We start from the raw sequence: 23,127 nt of genomic DNA, 5'->3' as shown, positions 1-23,127 counted from the left end.
GACTATACGCCGCACACTGCATCAAATCGGTCTGCATGGCTGTTGTCCCAGAAGGAATCCTCTTCTAAAGATGATGCACAAGAAAGTCCATAAACAGTTTGCTGAAGACATGCAGACTAAGGACATGGATTACTGGAACCATTTCCTGTGGTCCGATTAGACCAAGATAAAATTATTTGGTTCAGATGGTGTTTAGCGGCAACCAGGTAAAGAGTACAAAGACAAGTGTGTCTTGCCTACAGTCAAGCATGGTGGTGGGAATGTCATGGTCTGGGCCTGCATAAGTGCTGCTGGCACTGGAGAGCTACAGTTCATTGAGGGAACCATGAATGCCAACATGTACTGTGACATACTGAAGCAGAGCACGATCCCCTCCCTTTGGAGTCTGGGCTGCAGGGCAGTATTCCAACATGATAATGACCAAAAACACACCTCCGAGACGACCACTGCATTGCTAAAGAAGCTGAGGGTAAAGGTGATGGACTGGCTAAGCATGTCTTCAGACCTTAAACCTATTGAGCATCTGTGGGGCATCCTCAAACGGAAGGTGGGGGAGCGCAAGGTCTCTAACATCCACCAACTCTGTGATGTCATCATGGAGGAATGGAAGAGGACTCCAGTGGCAACCTGTGAAGCTCTGGTGAACTCCATGCCCAAGAGGGTTAAGGCAGTACTATAAAATAATGGTGGCCACACAAAATATTGACACTTTGGGGCCATTTTGGACATTTCCACTTAGGGGTGTACTCGCTTTGGTTGCCAATGGTTTAAACATTAATGGCTGTGTGTTGAGTTATTTTGAGGGGACAGCAAATTGACACTGTTATACAGGCTATACACTCACTACTTTACATTGTAGCAAAGTGTCATTTCTTCAGTGTTGTCACATGAAAAGATATAATAAAATATTTACAAAAATGTGAGGGGTGTACTCATTTTTGTGAGATACTGTGTGTGTATATATATATATATATATATATATATATATATATATGTATTTTAGTTGTCAAATATACTTCAGGCTGCTTTTGCACTTTATCAATTCCGAAACTAGCCTTTTTTTTTTACAATTGGAAAATTTTGTTTAAATTACAAACTTATACCTAGAATATCCCTATACATTATTTTGCTGTAGCCACAATTTAACCTTGTGCCTGACAGAGAAAGCACAACACATAGCAAATCCAATTGTTAACCACTCCGTTCATTACAATTTAATAAATAAATAAAAAAGTGCTCCTACAACAATGTCTTCCTGCTGTACAATTAAGATATTCTCTGCTGGTGCAGTTAAAGCCATTACATCTGTATTACAAAGGCCACTAAAGAGATAAATGGTGGTAGCAAGAAATAAAAACAGGCTATAAAAAATCCTGGTTTTCCAGGCAGAGGGAGAACAGAGAGGAAGGCAAAGGATATGGGAAGAGCCTCTCTGATGGGCAATCACATCAGCATGCGATTCCTCTGTCCAGATGTTCACTACAAAACGAGGTAGATTTAAAACAAAAGAAAAACAAAACAATCATACATTAAATAAAAATAAAAATAGCCACTTAAGCCAAAATATTGAAATGATACATTCTATCAGACTGTGCTTATACACAGAGCAACTTCAGATTTAAGGGATTATAAATTATTGTACATAAATAAAGCGGAGCAGTACAGTATACTGAGCAGGCATGGGTAATCAGCCTGGTCCTTCAAATTAAAATCCACTGGGCCCTTCTCATCCAACAATATTAGGCCTTTAAAGCCTATATACCCATAATGAGAATGATATTACATATTTGTAGACCTTTAAGAAATTATTTCCCAAGACTAACGGAAACAACTTAATGTGTACCAAATTTAAGGTGTATATTAATATCTTCAATAGCCTAAAACTTATTTTATTCTGCAGAATAACATAATTCTGTCATTTAAAAAAAAGAAAAGAAAATATATATATATATATGCCTAGTTATTTCTTGGGGGAGCAGGTCTGCAGAGTTGGGCATTAAATGTAGGTTTCACAATGTTAATCAAATAGGTTATTTACATTTTGGGAAGATAATCCTGTGTACACACAAAGTCCTCATTCATAGGATAAAAAATACTCAAAATAATATTCAAGTATAAATTGTATCTACAGCAAGCTAGACACCACAAAATCGCTCGGTTGTAACACTGTGGTGCAGGCACACCTAAATACAAGTACTGATGATCAGATTCATTACGGCAGAATGTAAAGTATTCCCAAGGCACAGCAAGAGTCTGCAGGCAACTCAAGAAGCAGCAGTTGTGCGAAAGACAGAAGCTAGAAGGCCCCTTGTTAGAAAACATTTGGGGATAACACGTCTGGAAGTGGAGCGGAAACTAAAATCATATGGGTACGCCTAACATCCAAACTAAATAGTATTATACAATAATGTCTGAAACAAAAAAAGGGGTGTGTGCTTATGTATGTATATAGGTGGAACCGCAATATTGTTTTGATACCTTCTTACGCTTGTATGAAGATCCATTAGTACTGTGATAAAAGCATTGAACTTTCTTTTCCAATTAAATTTGAACATAACATTCTATATTTAAAGGCTAAGTCTGTTCTATAGAATCATTTAAAGGGACAGTCTACACCGCTCACATACTTACATGTACCCCAGACAAGGATCCTGCATCCTGTTCCACATATTAAAGCATAGACAATTTCCATACAATTTTAAAACTTTTCTGTTTTTTGCCATTTTGAAATGGCCACCAAACTCCCCCCCATACCTTGTGTGCTCATTTTGTTATGTTTCGCTCTAGCCAATTACAAGATTCGCACATAGGTTGTGAAGCTCGCTCACGTTGGTTAGTGAATGTGCAATGGAAATTATTTACGCTTTAATATCTGGAACAGGATGCATGAATCTTGTCTGTGATGAACCAATCGGTACATGTAGGTATGTGAGAGGTGTAGACTGTTGCTTTAAATGGTAAAACAGAAGTCTAGAGACATCAGTTTTACCATTCAAATGCCACAAATGTTTATCCATCTTTTGTCTAATATTTTGAAAAGACATGGGCAATTTATTAGTAAAGGGCACAATCTCAAAAACAGGTATCAGTATTGTAAACTTGTGGCGATGACTCATCTAATATATATATATATATATATATATATATATATACACATATATATATATATATATATATATATATATACACACACATATATATATATACATATACATACACACATATTTACACACACATAACTATAAAATTAAATCACCTCATAACGTAATTAAAGGGAAATAAAGTTCCAACAGCACACTCCCCGCTAGTAAAATGTTAAATTGAATGACAGCACTGAGTGATTACCACCAAATAATTAAAAAAATACCATTTTAGTAATCTAAAATGGTAAAAATAATTTAAATAAATATTTTTTTTTTTTTGGAGGATGCTGCAGTTTCCACGAGGAATAAGTAAGGGGAGAGTCAAGGAAAAAAGGCCACAGTTGAATCCTCTTGTAAGATGGGGAAGTGATTTAACAAGAATATGTAAGTGTGACCTTTGCTAGGGAACACTATCTGCTTGTGCTGTTCGACCTCTCTCAGGCAGAGCGAGTAAAAACGTTATCTGTTATCGAACACCAAGTCGGTGCCTGGTTTGAATGTTTGTACTGAGGGGGCACATTCTCAGGCCTTTATGGCACATGGAATTACCCTTACAAAGATGTAATTTAAAAAATAAAATAAAAAAAAAAACGGAAAAAAAACCAAGTGAACTATATATATATATATAGTGAACAGGTGTAGCAACCAGAGGGAAACATAACCCAATCCACACATAGTTTCAACACAACAAAGAAAAATGTCTTCCCCTAATAGGGAAAAGTGGAAATCACACACATGTGCGTCACAAGAGCACCTCAATGAGGCAGAGACAGTGACACAAGTGTGCAGAACTAGCTGAGTCAGTACAAAATCTCATTTGGGCGATGATGGGATTGTAGTTCCTTTATGAGCTGCAGAATTAGGAAACGCTTGTACTCCTATCCCAGGCTGATATGCTGCCATGTGTTGTGTGGGGAGAACTCCTGGCTGTGCAGCCCACTGTACAGGGTATCCAGTCCCACCCAGAGCATTATACTGGCATGCGTGTGACACAGAATAGGCTGGCATTCCTGAAGATGCAAAGTTAGGGTGCACAAGCGACTGTGGGATTGCAGCCGGCACAGTCCCATGAATCTGAGGCAACGAGGGCGCCCAACCGGAAGGGTAGCTTGATGTGGGTGTTGAATTCTAAATGAAAGAGAACAAAAATACAGAAGCGTAAATAATCTGCAAATGTAAAAATAATATATCACAAACAATAAAACACAATGTCAGCAAATAAAAACTCATGTATAGTGCAGTGTTGGCCTCATAATTCCGTGCTTAAAAAATCCCGGTAGCAAGGATGGGATTGATAGACTTTGTCTTCCAGCATTTTGTTTATTTTGCTACATATTTTGCATAATACCACCCTTTTTTTACTCCTAAAATGTGTAATCAGCATCTGCATAGTCTCTGTGGCTCCTAATATTGATGTTTACCCATGGAGTGACAAATTTATATCAAATCACATTATTTCAAATGAAAAATGAATTAACTAAGTCATACACATATGCATTATCCATGTTGCTTGTTTGTAACTTTAGCACTAAATGTATTGCTTTTCAGGATATGTATATGTTATTCATAACTCAAGAGATAAAGGTGTAGTAAGGTCAAAACAATTCTACTGGATGACTTAGCAATATGACACTGCTTATTCCTAAAGCCATAATTTATAAAATACAAGTGTGTGGTGAAAAGGGAAAATAAATAAAAACACCCAGCCGAGGTGACAATAATGCACACAAGGAACACAAATACACTAATAGGATGAAAGAGAAGCATCTCATACATAGATGGGGTCGACAGAGATGCCATATAAATATCAGGGATACAGATTTTCTTTTTTTCTTCTTTACTAATTAATGCAATTTGTGCTTTGGATAGCATAATATATATATACACACACACATATACATACATGCATACATACAAGAGAAGCGCAAGCTCAGGAACAAACACCAGCTCAATAACTTGTTGGCTTGTTCTATGACGATTTACTATGTGGGTATTTATTTTTATTTATATATACATACACACTGGATATAGAAAGTCTACACACCCCTGTTAAAATGGCAGGTTTCTGTGATGTAAAAAAATGAGAAAAAGATAAATAATTTCAGAACTTTTTACCCACAGTCCCAGAAAAAAAATAAAGTTAGCACTTACCTTAAGACTTCTGCCAGGCAGCACGGCAGCTCACTAGGTTTGAGAGGTCAGTTCCCTCACATGGACCTGTGGATAAAAACAAAGACCGAATAATCTTACTCAGGCTTGCACAGATAGGGCAGAATTAATACATGGGAGGCGCAGTGAGGATTGTACCCCACAAGTTCCCAATGCTTGAAAGCCACCACTGCTCTACTGAAGAGACTGATATGGACTACGGCTACACCCTAGGACAAAGCAGAACAATATTGCACTGCTGAAAAAACAGAATTTATGCTTACCTGATAAATTACTTTCTCCAACGGTGTGTCCGGTCCACGGCGTCATCCATTACTTGTGGGAAATGTTCTCCCCCACAGGGAAAGGCAAGGAGAGCACACAGCAAGAGCTGTCCATATAGCTCCCCCTCTGGCTCCGCCCCCCAGTCATTCGACCGACGGTTAGGAGAAAAAGGAGAAACTATAGGGTGCCGTGGTGACTGTAGTGTATAAAGAAAAAAATTTTCAACCTGATTACAAAAACCCAGGGCGGGCCGTGGACCGGACACACCGTTGGAGAAAGTAATTTATCAGGTAAGCATAAATTCTGTTTTCTCCAACATTGGTGTGTCCGGTCCACGGCGTCATCCATTACTTGTGGGAACCAATACCAAAGCTTTAGGACACGGATGAAGGGAGGGAGCAAATCAGGTTACCTAAACAGAAGGCACCACGGCTTGCAAAACCTTTCTCCCAAAAATAGCCTCTGAAGAAGCAAAAATATCAAATTTGTAGAATTTGGCAAAAGTGTGCAGAGAAGACCAAGTCGCTGCCTTACATATCTGGTCAACAGAAGCCTCGTTCTTATAGGCCCATGTGGAAGCCACAGCCCTAGTAGAGTGAGCTGTGATACGGTCAGGAGGCTGCCGTCCGGCAGTCTCATAAGCCAAGCGGATAATGCTTTTCAGCCAGAAAGAGAGAGAGGTAGCAGTAGCTTTTTGACCTCTCCTCTTACCAGAGTAAACGACAAACAAGGATGAGGTTTGTCTAAAATCTTTTGTTGCTTCTAAATAGAACTTTAAAGCACGAACAACATCTAAATTGAGTAATAAACGTTCCTTCTTTGAAACTGGATTCGGACACAAAGAAGGAACAACTATTTCCTGGTTGATGTTCTCGTTGGAAACAACTTTTGGAAGAAAACCAGGCTTAGTATGCAAAACAACCTTATCTGAATGGAACACCAGATAGGGTGGATCACACTGCAAAGCAGATAATTCAGAAACTCTTCTAGCAGAAGAAATAGCAACCAAAAACAGAACTTTCCAAGATAGTAACTTAATATCTATGGAATGTAAAGGTTCAAACGGAACCCCTTGAAGAACTGAAAGAACTAAATTTAGACTCCAAGGAGGAGTCATGGGTCTGTAAACAGGCTTGATTCTAACCAAAGCCCGAACAAAAGCTTGTACATCTGGCAAAGCTGCCAGTCGTTTGTGCAACAAGACGGATAATGCAGAAATCTGTCCTTTTGGAGAACTAGCTGACAATCCTTTATCCAAACCTTCTTGGAGAAAGGAGAGAATCTTTGGAATTTTAATCTTACTCCAAGAGAATCCTTTGGATTCACACCAACAGATATATTTTTTCCATATTTTATGGTAAATCCTTCTAGTCACAGGTTTTCTGGCTTGGACCAGAGTATCAATCACAGAATTTGAAAACCCACGCTTGGATAAAATCAAGCGTTCAATTTCCAAGCAGTCAGCTGCAGAGAAACTAGATTGGGATGTTCGAATGGACCTTGTACTAGAAGGTCCTGTCTCAAAGGCAGCTTCCATGGTGGAGCCGATGACATATTCACCAGGTCTGCATACCAAGTCCTGCGTGGCCACACAGGAGCTATCAGAATCACAGAGGCCTTCTCCTGTTTGATCCTGGCTATGAGCCTGGGGAGGAGAGGAAACGGTGGAAACACATATGCTAGGTTGAACGACCAAGGCGCCACTAATGCATCCACTAGAGTCGCCTTGGGATCCCTGGATCTGGACCCGTAGCAAGGAACCTTGAAGTTCTGACGGGACGCCATTAGATCCATGTCTGGAATGCCCCATAATTGGGTTAACTGAGCAAAGACCTCCGGATGGAGTTCCCACTCCCCCGGATGGAAAGTCTGACGATTCAAATAGTCCGCCTCCCAGTTGTCTACTCCTGGGATGTGAATAGCAGATAGATGGCAGGAGTGATTCTCTGCCCATTGGATTATCTTGGTTACTCCCTTCATCGCTAGGGAACTCTTTGTTCCCCCCTGATGATTGATGTACACAACAGTCGTTATGTTGTCCGACTGAAATCTTATGAACCTGGCTTCCGCTAGCTGAGGCCAAGCCAGGAGCGCATTGAATATAGCTCTTAGTTCCAAAATGTTTATCGGGAGAAGCAACTCTTCCCGCGACCATAGGCCCTGAGCTTTCAGAGAGTCCCAGACCGCGCCCCACCCCAAGAGGCTGGCGTCGGTCGTGACGATGACCCACTCCGGTCTGCGGAAACTCATTCCCTGAGACAGGTGATCCTGGGTCAACCACCAGAGAAGCGAGTCCCTGGTTACCTGGTCTACTTGAATTTGGGGAGACAAGTCTGTATAGTCCCCATTCCACTGATTGAGCATGCACAGCTGTAATGGTCTTAGATGAATTCGAGCAAAAGGAACCACATCCATTGCTGCGACCATTAGTCCTATTACTTCCATGCATTGAGCTATGGAGGGTTGAGGAATAGAGTGAAGAACTCGACAAGCTTTTAGAAGCTTTGTCTTTCTGACGTCTGTGAGAAAGATCTTAATTTCCACAGAATCTATTATTGTTCCCAGAAAAGGAACCCTTGTGGACAGTGACAGTGAACTTTTTTCTATGTTCACTTTCCACCCGTGAGATCTGAGAAAAGCCAACACAATGTCTGTATGAGCCCTCGCTTTGGAAAGAGAAGACGCTTGAATTAGGATGTCGTCTAGATAAGGTGCTACAGCGATGCCCCTCGGTCTTAGGACCGCTAGAAGGGACCCTAGCACCTTTGTGAAGATTCTGGGAGCGGTGGCTAAACCGAATGGAAGAGCCACAAACTGGTAATGTTTGTCCAGAAAGGCGAACCTCAGGAACTGATGATGAGATTTATGGATTGGGATATGCAGATACGCATCCTTCAGATCCACGGTAGTCAAAAATTGACCCTGCTGGATTGTTGGTAAGATTGTCCGAATGGTTTCCATCTTGAAGGATGGAACTCTGAGGAACTTGTTTAATATCTTTAAATCCAGAATTGGCCTCAAAGTTCCCTCTTTTTTGGGAACCACAAACAGGTTTGAGTAAAACCCTAGACCTTGTTCCCCGGAGGGGACTGGGTTTATTACTCCCATCTTTGATAGGTCTCTTACACAATGTAAGAATGCCTGTTTCTTTATCTGGTCTGAAGATAAGCGAGACAGGTGGAACCTTCCCTTTGGAGGAAGTCCCTTGAATTCTAACAGGTATCCCTTGGAAACTATCTCTAGTGCCTAGGGATCCAGAACATCTCTTGCCCAAGCCTGAGCGAAGAGAGAGAGTCTGCCCCCTACCAGATCCGGTCCTGGATCGGGGGCTACCCCTTCATGCTGTCTTGGTAGCAGCAGCAGGTTTCTTGGTTTGTTTACCCTTGTTCCAGCCTTGCATGGGCTTTCAAGCGGGTTTGGGCTGGGCCGCGTAACCTTCTTGTCTAGCAGCAGTGGAGTTATTAGCCGGTCCGTTCCTGAAATTGCGAAAGGAACGAAAATTAGACTTGTTCTTAGCCTTAAAAGGCCTATCCTGTGGGAGGGCATGGCCCTTACCCCCAGTGATGTCTGAAATAATTTCCTTCAATTCCGGCCCAAAAAGGGTCTTACCCTTGAAAGGAATATTCAGTAACTTAGTCTTGGACGACACGTCTGCCGACCAGGATTTTAGCCAAAGCGCCCTCCGCGCTACTATAGCAAAACCTGAGTTTTTCGCCGCCAATTTCGTTATTTGAAAGGCGGCATCCAATATAAAGGAATTAGCTAACTTTAATGCGTGAATTCTGTCCATGACTTCTTCATAGGAAGTCTCTTTCTGGAGCGACCTTTCTAGTTCTTTGAACCAAAAGGACGCCGCTGAAGTGACAGTAATAACACACGTAGCTGGTTGAAGGATGAACCCTTGCTGAACAAAAATCTTTTTAAGCAATCCTTCCAATTTTTTATCCATAGGATCTTTGAAAGCGCAGCTGTCCTCTATAGGAATAGTTGTGCGCTTCGCTAGTGTTGAAACAGCTCCCTCAACCTTCGGGACCGTTTGCCATGCGTCCCTTCTAGGGTCTACTATGGGAAACATTTTCTTAAATATAGGAGGTGGGGCAAAGGGTACACCTGGCTTCTCCCACTCATTTTCCACTATGTTCGCTACCCTCTTAGGTATTGGAAAAGCGTCGTTGTGCACTGAGACCTCTAAAAATTTGTCCAATTTGCACAACTTCTCTGGTACTACCATGGAATCACAGTCATCCAGAGTAGCTAATACCTCCTTAAGCAAAGCGCGGAGATGTTCTAGCTTAAACTTAAATGCCACTAGATCAGGTTCTGCCTGTTGAGAAATTTTTCCTGAGTCTGAAATTTCACCCTCAGACAGCCCTTTACTCACAGCCAATTTCGATTGATGTGAGGGTAAAATAGATAAGGCATCGTCAGCGTCTGATTGTTCATCCTTTTTATCTGTATTTAAAACTGAACAATCACGCTTTCTCTGAAAAACTGGCAGTTTGGATAAAAGATTTGCTATAGAATTATCCACTACTGCTGATAATTGTTGCATAGAAATAAGCACTGGCGCGCTAGGTGTCGCCTGCGCGGGCAAAGCTGGTGTAGACACAGAAGGAGAGGATGTAGAGCTATCCCCACTACCTTCATTAGATAAATCATCTTGGGCAACATTATGAAAAATAACAGAGCTGTCCTGATTTTGTTTGGACCGCTATGGCGCAATTATCACAAACACTCGAAGGGGGAACCACATTTGTCTCTATCCATATTTCATCAATGTGCCATTCTCCTAGTTGCTATTGTGTCATTTTCCATCTCGTTTATATTCCTAATGTATACTTGCTGTCATATACTTTGTATTTTGTAAATCATATAGGTAAGACATACATAGGGTTAATTTAATTGTACAATCAGGATGTGCTAGATTGGGCGTTTCTTTTAATTACACTTTCAGTGTTTTAGCCAATCAGATTGTTCTCTACCTGTCTTAACTACCTTAGAGACATAGCACCTTAGGCTATGATTACGGCATTTAGCCGAAACATGTAAGCCACTGGTGCTACGCTCTTTCTACTCCCCTCCAAGGCTGTTGTTGGGACCGAGTGAGCTGCGTCTCACAAGAATTTCCGTTTTAAACGTTTATAATAAAGGACTGTTTTTACTATATTCACCTGGGACTCCACTTCTTCATTTTTGATATCTGATGGAACAGACATGTTAAACAGATTTAGGCAGGCAAACAATGCAATAAAAACGATTTTAAACAAAAACGTTACTGTCTCTTTAAATAATAAAATGACACATTTATTTCTGAATGTTCAAAAAACTATGAAGGCAATATCCGATTTTTCTGAAATTTGGACCCCAGTGTCTTAATGCTTAGAAAGTATTGCACAGCAAATATGGAGACTCTAGCTCTTAAAACAAGCAAACCGGAGCTAATTGTTGGATTTAACCGTTTTTACACACCACAATCCCAGCTACAGCCTTGCTGCAGTTTTTTACCTTCCTTAGGGGTCACCATTCACAGAAAAAAAGCCTTTTGGAGTCACTTTCTGAACCACAGGACCCTCTCACATGAATCTGCATGCACTGCCTTGAAATTCAACTGCACAGCTGAAGTGCCAAAATGAGGCTTCCTCCCTCAGCACACTAGAGTGAAGGGGCCTTCCTGACTAGATTTAGGTGTCTAAAACAAGCCAGATCAATAAAAAACGTTCCCAAGTGTATGTGAGCTTATAAAATATTTCAAATGGTATAATATTGTAATAAAAACCAATCGATTTAGCCCCTAAAAGTGTCTACCAGCATAAAAAACAAAAAGGAGAAGCCTGTTATCTTTTTTGCTGAGGTGAAAGAAAAATGGCTTACCGTTTCCCCTGAGGTGAAAAATGACTGTCATCTAGCATTAGCCTGTGTTGTTAGAAGGAGACTAGTCATACCTGAAGCAGATGAGTCTGCAAACTGTTACCCCCAACTGAAGTTCTCTTGTTTCAACAGTCCTGCGTGGTAACAGTAATGGATTTTAGTTACTTGTGCTAAAATCATAGCCCTCTTAAACAGAAATCTTCATCACTTTTCTGTTATAGAGTAAATAGTACAAGCCAGCACTATTTTAAAATAACAAACTCTTGATAGAAGAATAAAAAACTACAACTAACACCACAAACTCCTCGCCATCCCCGTGGTAGATGCTACTTGTTCAGAGCGGCAAGGAGAATGACTGGGGGGCGGAGCCAGAGGGGGAGCTATATGGACAGCTCTTGCTGTGTGCTCTCCTTGCCTTTCCCTGTGGGGGAGAACATTTCCCACAAGTAATGGATGACGCCGTGGACCGGACACACCAATGTTGGAGAAATAATAAAATCTTGCTTGAAGAATCTTCTTTTCCAACACCTAACTTTACCACTTCCTTGCTCTAACGTCTGGGTTATCTGACTAACTCGTAGAAAGTATGAAAAAGTCAGAACCCAGACCGTTAAATAGAAATACAATAAATTCTAACTAATATTAAGAATGACAAAAGGACGAAAAAAGACTAAAATTGATACTATTTTTTTTTTTTTAATCTGCTTAAAATTGATAGATCAACAATAGGATCTATTAATATGTAAAACGAATGAAAAATGGCATATGAAATGGCCCCAGATTCCACCCAAAATGTTAATAAGCAATGGACTGGTAAAAAAAATCCCACTAAAAAAACTAAATTTATGATTACCTGATAAATTTATTTCTCTTGTGGTGTATCCAGTCCACAGATTCATCCATTACTTGTGGGATATTCTCCTTCCCAACAGGAAGCTGCAAGAGGATTACCCACAGCAGAGCTGTCTATATAGCTCCTCCCGTAACTGCCACCTCCAGTCATTCGACCGAAGACAAGCAAGAGAAAGGAGAAACTATAGGGTGCAGTGGTGACTGTAGTTTAAAAATAAAAAACACCTGCCTTAAAATGACAGGGCGGGCCGTGGACTGGATACACCACAAGAGAAATAAATTTATCAGGTAAGCATAAATTTTGTTTTCTCTTGTAAGGTGTATCCAGTCCACAGATTCATCCATTTGTGGGATACCAATACCAAAGCTATAGGACACGGATGAAGGGAGGGACAAGGCAGGCGCTTAAACGGAAGGCACCACTGCCTGTAAGACCTTTCTCCCAAAAATAGCCTCTGAAGAAGCAAAAGTATCAAATTTGTAGAATTTAGAAAAAGTATGAAGCGAAGACCAAGTCGCCACCTTACAAATCTGTTCAACAGAAGCCTCATTTTTAAAAGCCCATGTAGAAGCCACCGCTCTAGTAGAATGAACTGTAATTCTTTCAGGAGGCTGCTGGCCAGCAGTCTCATAAGCTAAGCGGATTATACTTCTTAACCAAAAAGAAAGAGAAGTTGCTGAAGCCTTTTGGCCTTTCCTCTGTCCAGAGTAGACAACAAACAATGCAGATGTTTGACGAAAATCTTTAGTAGCTTGTAAATAAAACTTTAAAGCACGAACCACGTCAAGATTGTGTAAAAGAAGACGTTCCTTCTTTGAAGAAGGATTAGGATACAGTGACGGAACAACAATCTCCTGATTGATATTCTTATTAGATACCACCTTAGGAAGAAACCCAGGTTTGGTACGCAAAACTACCTTATCTGCATGGAAGATCAGATAAGGGGAATCACACTGCAAGGCAGATAATTCTGAAACTCTTCGAGCCGAAGAGATAGCTACCAGAAACAGAAGTTTCCAAGATAAAAAATTGATATCTATGGAATGCAGAGGTTCAAACGGAACCCCTTGAAGAACTTTAAGAACTAAATTTAAACTCCATGGCGGAGCAACAGGTTTAAACACAGGCTTGATTCTAACAAAACGCCTGAACGTCTGGAACATCCGCCAGACGCTTGTGCAAAAGAATAGACAGAGCAGAAATCTGTCCCTTTAAGGAACTAGCTGACAATCCCTTCTCCAATCCTTCTTGGAGAAAAGATAATATCCTGGGAATCCTGACCTTACTCCATGAGTAACCCTTGGATTCACACCAATGAAGATATTTACACCATATCTTATGATAAATGTTCCTGGTGACAGGCTTTCGAGCCTGAATTAAGTTATCAATGACCGACTCGGAGAAACCACGTTTTGATAAAATAAAGCGTTCAATCTCCAAGCAGTCAGACGCAGAGAAATTAGATTTGGATGGTTGAAAGGACCCTGAAGTAGAAGGTCCTGCCTCAGCGGTAGAGTCCATGGTGGAAGGGATGACATGTCCACCAGATCTGCATACCAAGTCCTGCGTGGCCACGCAGGTGCTATCAAAATCACCGCTCTCTCCTGCATGATCTTGGCAATCAGACGAGGGAGCAGAGGAAACGGTGGAAACACATAAGCCAGGTTGAAAGACTAAGGCACTGCTAGAGCATCTATCAGCACTGCCTTGGGATCCCTGGACCTGGATCCGTAACAAGGAAGCTTGGCGTTCTGACGAGACGCCATGAGATCCAGTTCTGGCTTGCCCCAAAGTTGAATCAACTGTGCAAACACCTCCGGATGGAGTTCCCACTGCCCCGGATGAAAAGTCTGTCGACTTAGAAAATCCGCCTCCCAGTTCTCTACTCCTGGGATATGGATAGCTGATAGATGGCATGAGTGAACCTCTGCCCATAGAATTATTTTTGAAACCTCCAACATTGCTAGGGAACTCCTTGTTCCCCCTTGATGGTTGATGTAGGCTACAGTCTTGATATTGTCCGACTGAAATCTGATGAACCTGACTGCAGCTAGCTGAGGACAAGCCTGAAGAGCATTGAATATCGCTATTAGTTCCAGAATGTTTATCGGAAGTAGTGTCTCCTCCTGAGTCCACACGCCCTGAGCTTTCAGGGAGTTCCAGACTGCACCCCAGCCCAGAAGGCTGGCATCTGTCATTATTGTCCAATCTGGCCTGCGGAAGGTCATACCCTTGGACAGATGGACCCGAGATAAACACCAGAGAAGAGAATCCCTGGTCTCTTGATCCAGATTTAGTAGAGGGGACAAATCTGTGTAATCCCCATTCCATTGACTGAGCATGCAGAGTTGCAGCGGTCTGAGATGTAGGCGGGCAAACGGCACTATGTCCATTGCCGCTACCATTAAGCCGATTACTTCAATACACTGAGCCACTGAAGGGCGAGAAGTAGAATAAAGAACTCGGCAGGAATTTAGAAGTTTTGACAACCTGGCCTCTGTCAGGTAAATCTTCATTTCTACAGAATCTATCAGAGTTCCTAGGAAGGAAACTCTTGTGAGAGGGGATAGAGAACTCTTTTCTTCATTCACTTTCCACCCATGCGACCTCAGGAATGCCAGAACAATGTCTGTATGGGACCTGGCGATTTGAAAATTCGACGCCTGTATTAGAATGTCGTCTAGGTAAGGGGCTACTGCTATACCCCGCGGCCTTAGGACCGCTAGGAGTGACCCCAGAACCTTCGTAAAGATTCTTGGTGCCGTAGCTAACCCAAAGGGAAGAGCCACAAACTGGTAATGCCAGTCTAGGAAGGCGAACCTGAGAAACCGATGATGATCTGTGTATCGGAATGTGCAGATAAGCATCCATTAAGTCCACGGTAGTCATATATTGACCCTCCTGGATCATAGGTAGGATGGTTCGAATAGTCTCCATCTTGAAGGATGGGACCCTGAAAAATTTGTTTAGGATCTTGAGATCTAAGATTGGTCTGAAGGTTCCCTCTTTCTTGGGAACCACAAACAGATTTGAATAGAAGCCTTGCCCCTGTTCCTCCTTTGGAACTGGGTGGATCACTCCCATAACTAGGAGGTCTTGAATACAATGAATGTAAAGTTAACGTTATAGCTCACAGCATTCAAACAATGTTCCTACTGGCTTCTGGGTAAAAGAGTACCTAGCTAGCCCTAAATGTGAGTAGTTACTATATAAAAAGACCTAGGAGCGCCTAATAAAGGCCAAGGAAATATAGCAAACAAAAAATAGCTACGTCAAAGTCACAAGAGTTATTAACATTATGGTAAATGATAGAAATGGAAAGTAACTCTGTGAAGTTCACAATAAGTAAAAGAAGCTCTATTTAATGCTCATAAAAATAAATTGCATATATATGACAGATAATGTTAAAAGCATGGATCCATGGTACAATAAAATCAGAAACAGTGTAATGGTTAATAGTTCATCTGGTTGGAGAAGTAACAATTCCTGCGAACAATGTGAAGTGTCCAAATATCAGTGAAAAATATCAATGAAAAAAATCCAAAAATGTTAAAAATCCGTAAAAATCAAACTGTGATAACAGTGATAAAAAAGAAAAAACAAGTAAAAACGGGAACCACAAACAGATTTGAATAGAAGCCTTGCCCCTGTTCCTCCTTTGGAACTGGGTGGATCACTCCCATAACTAGGAGGTCTTGAACACAATGAATGTAAAGTTAACGTTATAGCTCACAGCATTCAAACAATGTTCCTACTGGCTTCTGGGTAAAAGAGTACCTAGCTAGCCCTAAATGTGAGTAGTTACTATATAAAAAGACCTAGGAGCGCCTAATAAAGGCCAAGGAAATATAGCAAACAAAAAATAGCTACGTCAAAGTCACAAGAGTTATTAACATTATGGTAAATGATAGAAATGGAAAGTAACTCTGTGAAGTTCACAATAAGTAAAAGAAGCTCTATTTAATGCTCATAAAAATAAATTGCATATATATGACAGATAATGTTAAAAGCATGGATCCATGGTACAATAAAATCAGAAACAGTGTAATGGTTAATAGTTCATCTGGTTGGAGAAGTAACAATTCCTGCGAACAATGTGAAGTGTCCAAATATCAGTGAAAAATATCAATGAAAAAAATCCAAAAATGTTAAAAATCCGTAAAAATCAAACTGTGATAACAGTGATAAAAAAGAAAAAACAAGTAAAAACGTGAAAAAAATGTGAAATATATATCCCAATTGAGAATAAAACTTGTGTCTATAATAATCCTCCTGGTGAGTGTGTCCTCAGTTTGTAGATACGAGGTGTTTATGTGGTATAAGGTGAAAGAATATCCAATAAATACCTTGGACTCAATCCCTTAATACACCTCGTATCTACAAACTGAGGACACAGATTTATCACCTCAGTAAAAAACGTTCTTTATATAAATGCAAACGTTTTACATACTAAGCCATAATAGAAAGTAATATGAAAATTACTTTTTACTGCAAGCATGATGCCAGTCGTTTATTAAATCACTGCAATCAGGCTTACCTTAACTATATCAGGCACTGTCAGCATTTTCTAGTTCTTATCATCCTCTAGAAAATAATATACTGAACATACCTCAGGGCAGTTAATTCTGCAGGCCGTTCTCCCAGCTGAAGTTTCCTCATACTCTTCAGTTATGTGTGAGAACAGCAGTGGACCTTAGTAACAACCTGCTAAGATCATCAAAAACCTCAGGCAAATTCTTCTTCTAATTTCTGCCTGAGGTAAAAAAAACAGTACAACGCCGGCACCGTTTAAAAATAAACTTTTGATTGAAGATAAACTACACTAATTCACCACATCTCTCTAGCTACTTCCCTTGTCGAGAGCTGCAAGAGAATGACTGGGGGTGGCAGTTAGGGGAGGAGCTATATAGACAGCTCTGCTGTGGGTGATCCTCTTGCAGCTTCCTGTTGGGAAGGAGAATATCCCACAAGTAATGGATGAATCCGTGGACTGGATACACCTTACAAGAGAAATTAGACCCTTGTCCTTTAGGTTTGTTCTTATCCTGCGGTAAAAAGGCACCTTTGCCTCCCGTAACCGTGGAGATAATGGAGTCCAGGCCTGGACCAAATAGAATTTTTCCCTTTAAATGGGAGGGAAAGAACTTGCAGACCAGGACTTCAGCCATAGAGCCCTACGGGCTTGAACAGAAAAACCCAAAGCCTTAGCATTAAGGCGAATAATTTGCATATTTGCATCACAAATAAAATAAGCCACCTTTAAGGCCTTAATTCTTTCTTGGATCACGTCGGAGGGGAACCTCCACCTCAATCAACTCGGATAAGGAGTCGCACCAGTAGGTAGCCGCTCCAGCAACAGCCGCTGCCGATTGAAACAAATATTCTGTATGTTAAAACATCTTTCATAAGAGAGTTTCTATCTTTTTATCCATGGGCTCTTTAAACGACGAACTATCCTCAAGTGGGATAGTAGTACGCTTAGCAAGCGTGGAGATAGTGCCATCCACCTTGGGGATGGAACCCCACAACCCCAATTGAGAGTCCGGAACCAGGAATAATAATTTTTTAAAGGAAGAAGGGGAAAATGAAGAACCAAGGCTTTTCCATTCATTATTAAAAATGTTCGCCATCTTTACGTGAACCGGGAAAGTCTGTGGTACAACCCTGTCTTCGTAGACCTTATCTAATTTAGGAATCAAAGGTTCCTCAGGCAATTTAGGCTCTGGGACGTCTAACGTAGCCAAATCTTCCTTTAGCAGAAAGCGTAAAATGTTAAATCCTAAATTTTAAGTCTGGTTCCTCAGCTGCTGGAGGCTTAGAGGCAGCAGATTTCGACCCAGAAAGAGCATCCTCTGAAGTATCAGATGTGTCTTCATCAGCAGACAATCTTGTATCGGATAAATTCAACAAGCTAGCAGATGACCCCTGGGAAGGATAGCAATATTGGACCTTTCGCTTGCGCTTAGCAGGGCAAGGTAAAGCACTAAAGGCCACAGACACTGCCGTTTGTAACTGCTCAGTAAAGTCTGGCGGTAAAAGGGCCCCTCCAGATGGAGGATTAAGAGTGCCACGTGAATCTGCAAGTGTATTGGGAGAGGACTATAGGGTGCGCACCTTACGGGACGGAGACTCCTCAGAGGTGGACAGCTCAGTGGTACTAAACATATTAACCTTCTTTGACATGATTACATTATCAAGGCATGTGGAATATAATTGAGCAGACAGGTACACCGTGGCCTCCTTACAATATAGACAGGTATTAGACTTAGGTAACGCATCAGAATCCTCCATAGCTTGCGCTTATAAAGCAGACTATTGAGAAATAAAATAAAACGGTACCTTTATACCCCCAATGGCTGGGGCACTCACCACCTCCTATGACCCAGGCCAGAGAAACCGCCTGTCTCCGGTAAACCGCACGGTCAGGAAAGAGGAAATCAGTGTGACCACACCCAGTCACGTGGTGCGCAATGCAGGATCGCCCCTGCTATAGGAAAAAGCGTGCCAAGCCTTTCAGGCTGCGCAGCTTACAATACTAGAGTAAAACCTGTACGTTCCAACATCTGCCTGAGCCTCATCTCACACATGTCGCAGCATAATCGTAATAAAATAAATTATGTGATTAATAATCCCTGTTCAATAATCCCCCTCCGGAGATATTAACCCTTGATTCTAGGGATGCACCGAAATTTCGGCCGCAGAAAGTTTCGGCCGAAAATGGCATTTTTGGCTATTTCGTTTTTCGTTTTTTTAGCCTGTTATTTTCGGTAAAATTATTGTGTAGCATGTTTCAAATTTGATGCTAGCCTAGAGCTGCTGTTTAAGTTTATTACTGGACTTACTGTTCTGCATATAATGAGTTTTCTAGGACTATACTTTATTTGGATAATTAGTAAAAAAAAACCTGTTAAATATGATTCTGTTACATAGAACTAAATGAAGAATAATACAGTATATTGATATTTATAATTGTTTTAAGTAAGGATGCACCAAAATTTTGGTCGCAGAAACATTTTGGCCGAAAATGGCATTATTGTTTGCCTGGTTTTTTTTTTCTTGGTAAAATTGTTGTGTAGCATATTATTGTTTTAAGATATTTTTGTCCAATTTTAGTGTGTTACTTTCAATAATAGTGTGGGATTTTTTTATTGGCTCTAATTATGCAAAAAAAAAAAAACTAAAAAAAACTAATTTGAAAAAATACATTTTCGGTATCCGTTTCGGTTTTCGGTCAAGTGCACCCTAGATTTTCGGATTCGGTTTCGGTCCAGAATTTCCATTTCGGTGCATCACTACTTGATTCCATTACAGATAAAACGAGCCACACTGTGACCCTGTCTTCTTGCGTTATCATATGTGTATAAAAGATTAAACAATCTTAACGGAATCTATGCCGTGGAACAGAAACACAGCCTCTATAGTTTGACAGTCTTGTAGCATCGCTCCTGACATGGACTTGAGTAATGGAAGCAGGAAGTGAAACTCATCAACACTGATTTTTTAGGAGCTGTTAATACGAGTCTGGATGGATTCTCAGAAAGACTCTCCCTGCATCTCCAGGCTCTAACATTCATCAATGCTCTCACTGAGAGGCTGAAAAGACTACTTAAAACTCCAGTCCCATTTCGAAGGGCAGATACCGTTTATAAGGAACTACTCCGTATCTTCTGACACTTCTCTGCCAACCTCCTGTGACAAAAGGCAAAGAATGACTGGGATATGAGGGAAGTGGGGTGAGTATTTAAGTCTTTAGATGGGTTGTCTTTGCCTCCTCCTGGTAGCCAGGTTCAGTATTTCACAACAGTAAGGAATTATGACGTGGACTCTCCTCATATTAAGAAGGAAATACACATCTCTTATGATGACCATGACATTCACCTCTCGATACATTCCTGTACAAATTACAGTATCTACCCTTGTTATGACCCAAGGGAAAGCAAATGCCCAATATCACTTAGGATTGGGATAAAGAACACAATTTATATGAAATAAAATAATAGGCATAACTGTTATAATATGAATAAAATGTTGTACCCTGTTTATTAGTGATAGGTGATATTTATCACCAATAGAAAATAGACTATGAGTAATGGACACTTTCGTTCCCTTAAGTAGGAGAAGTATTTACAACATGCCATTAGAAATAGATTCCCTATTTATGATGGGCATAAAAGATACAGATAAAAACGAGTCAGAGCATCGCTTAATATGAATCCAAAGAGCGATACAAGATGCCTGGCGGTTAAATACTTCCGCCCACAAATATGATTGTCATAGCAACGTATGACTATAAAGATAGACAAACCGGCTGGTCCGCCCCTATGCCCTGAGGAAGTCACGTAGTACTGACAAAACGTGTCGATGGGCGGGGCTTATGGGGGTGCAGTATGATACTAGTGTACTGTTGTTCAATGAGCAGAGCGATACTTTGTAACCCACGGACCATTAGAATTTATGGTTGCATATACAACCTAGGTGGCATTGTGATGTATGATTGAGACTAATCTGAAACCAATTTGGTTACTCGTATATATTTGACTCTTAAGTGTACATTACAACACTTTGAATCCTTTGAATGAGCAGCAGCAGGGAAACAAGCTAGAAATCGGCTGACTGTGTTCAATCTCAGCAGTACGCAGGCAAAAGGTCGCCCTTGAGTGCATAATAATGCTTGATAAGTGTTCTCTGTACCTAATCTGGCATCCCTGATGACACTGGTGTTAACCCCTGTGGAGCCCCACTAGCCAATTTTTTTTTTTTTAATCATAAGTTTTTAGTGAGAGAGACGTACAGGCAAGACAAAAATGCCTTAACAAAATGGTAAATACAAATCATCAATAACTCAGTTTTACAGATAAACAAGTATGAACCACTGAAAAATGGAGTATAAGAATAGGCACAATATATAGAACCAAGAGTCTCTTTTTTTATAGGGGGTTAATATAAAGGACATAGCAAGTAGCTTTCTCAATGATAGGTATTAAGGTAATATTAGTGGGTATTGTTTAGAGATATAGGCATGAACGAATCAGACTTGGGGAGGGTGCGAAAGGGAGGGGAAGAGAGGGGGGAGGAGAGAAAAAAAAAAATATTCAAAGGGAGGGGAGGTGAACGGGGTTTCTTAAGAGGTATGTTGGGGTCTGGTGTCCCACTGTGGGAATTTCGCAATCCAAGGGGACCAGATCCCGTTGAAGGAGTCAACCTGATCTAAAACTTTATAGGAGTACTGTTCCATTTGTCCCACGAAGTGTACAATGGAAATTACCTGAGAGAGAGAGGGAGGCCCATCCTGTTTCCAGGCTCTGGCAAGTGCCAATTTCGTAGCCATGAGAACATAGATTGTAAGTGCTTCCCCAGGGGGAGATAGATTAGGCATTTGCATATGAAGGAGGGCTACTTCTGGTGTATATGGAGGAGTAAGATTAAGTGAAAGAAGGAGTGCATAGATTTTCCTCCATAAGGGTTGAATTATAGGGCATGCCCACCAGGTGTGAAGTGCTGTGCCGATGTCTCTACAATTTCTCCAGCAGTAAGGAGATTGAGACCGGTATATCCTGTGTAAAGTGACTGGGACTAAGTGCCAGTGAACTAACACTTTATAGCACCCACTAGCCAAATTTTTAACATATTCAGATAGAGACCTGACCGGGAATAATTGCGGTGGTTGTGACTTATCCTACCATACTTCTGGTCTCTTGCGGTTCTTTTTAAATGTGTGTTATATGTTGTATAGATGTTAAATAAAGTGTGTGCTTTTCTACAATTTAATTGATTTAATATACAGTGTGTAATTCAACACTGGGCTTATAAAACCCTAATCATCTGTGGATCCCTAATCTATATTAGTTTTCATAACGGATATAATACAAAGAGATCCTGTGGGGATTAAGGTGGGACAGAGAATTCTTCTGGTTCCTAATTTATTGGACTATTCTTCATATTATAAAAGGCTCATAAGAGAATGTGAATGGTTCTGTAATATTCTTGTTGACCCCATTAACTTGGCAACCCCTGGATTAGAGTGTAAGGTTTTTCTGGTTCAACTTCAACAGTCTTCCCCCATATGATTAAGATGGTCACATCATCTAACCCAAGAGGACAATCTTAAAAGATGTAGTGAACCATGAATGAATCAAGTTTAGCTACCTTAAGTAAATATATAATCAAATTCCATCTAAAGCTTCTTAAAAACTTAAATTATGCTTACCTGATAATTTTATTTTCAGGTGCATTCATTACTTTTGGGAATTCAGAACCTGGCCACCAGGAGGAGGCAAAGACACCCCAGCCAAAGGCTTAAATACCTCCCCCACTTCCCTCATCCCCCAGTCATTCTGCCGAGGGAACAAGGAACAGTAGAAGAAATATCAGGGTGAAAAGGTGCCAGAAGAACAAAATAACAGACGCCCCACAAAAATACGGGCGGGGAGCTGTGAACTTTTTTCCATCTGAAGAAAAGAAAATGATCAGGCAAGCATAATTTAAGTTTTTCTTCATAAATGGAAAGAGTCCACAGCTGCTTCGTCAGAAGCTGAGAACAACTTTTGAAAAAGGCCCAAGGGCACAGACCCGCAGATAGTCCACAAGCCTTGCTAGAGACTGCAGGAACTAGACGCGACTGAGCCAACAGCCTCCAGGAGACCCTGTCGCCCAGTAGTCTGTCTCCAAACACCACACCCCTTTTACTAGAGAAAAGGAACAAACTACAGTATTCTTCCACAAAGAAGAAAAGACACTGAGAAAACAAGCATAAGGAACTCCAGGAAAAACCCTAACAAAATGCACAACCAGTCGGTAAACAGAGCAAAAACCTGAGAAACCGGGTCAGGC

General features: G+C 40.8%; 1 protein-coding gene across 4 annotated transcripts in view; it reads right to left on the bottom strand.

Moving 5' to 3' along the window:
* Positions 1-1,188: 1,188 nt before the first annotated feature.
* WNK3 (WNK lysine deficient protein kinase 3) overlaps positions 1,189-23,127 on the bottom strand; it is a 544,128-nt gene continuing 522,189 nt past the window's right edge. For all 4 annotated transcript variants that reach the window (XM_053695870.1, XM_053695869.1, XM_053695868.1 and 1 more), the window contains exon 24: positions 1,189-4,271. In XM_053695870.1, the coding sequence (XP_053551845.1) occupies positions 3,957-4,271 (315 nt within the window). In that variant the 3' untranslated portion in view covers positions 1,189-3,956. The remainder of the gene's footprint in view (positions 4,272-23,127) is intronic.

This window comes from Bombina bombina, chromosome 12, assembly GCF_027579735.1.
Source record: "Bombina bombina isolate aBomBom1 chromosome 12, aBomBom1.pri, whole genome shotgun sequence".
NCBI classification, from domain to species: domain Eukaryota; kingdom Metazoa; phylum Chordata; class Amphibia; order Anura; family Bombinatoridae; genus Bombina; species Bombina bombina.
The sequence above is the reverse complement of the archived record's forward strand: the minus strand, read 5'-3'. Positions and strand labels throughout refer to the sequence as shown.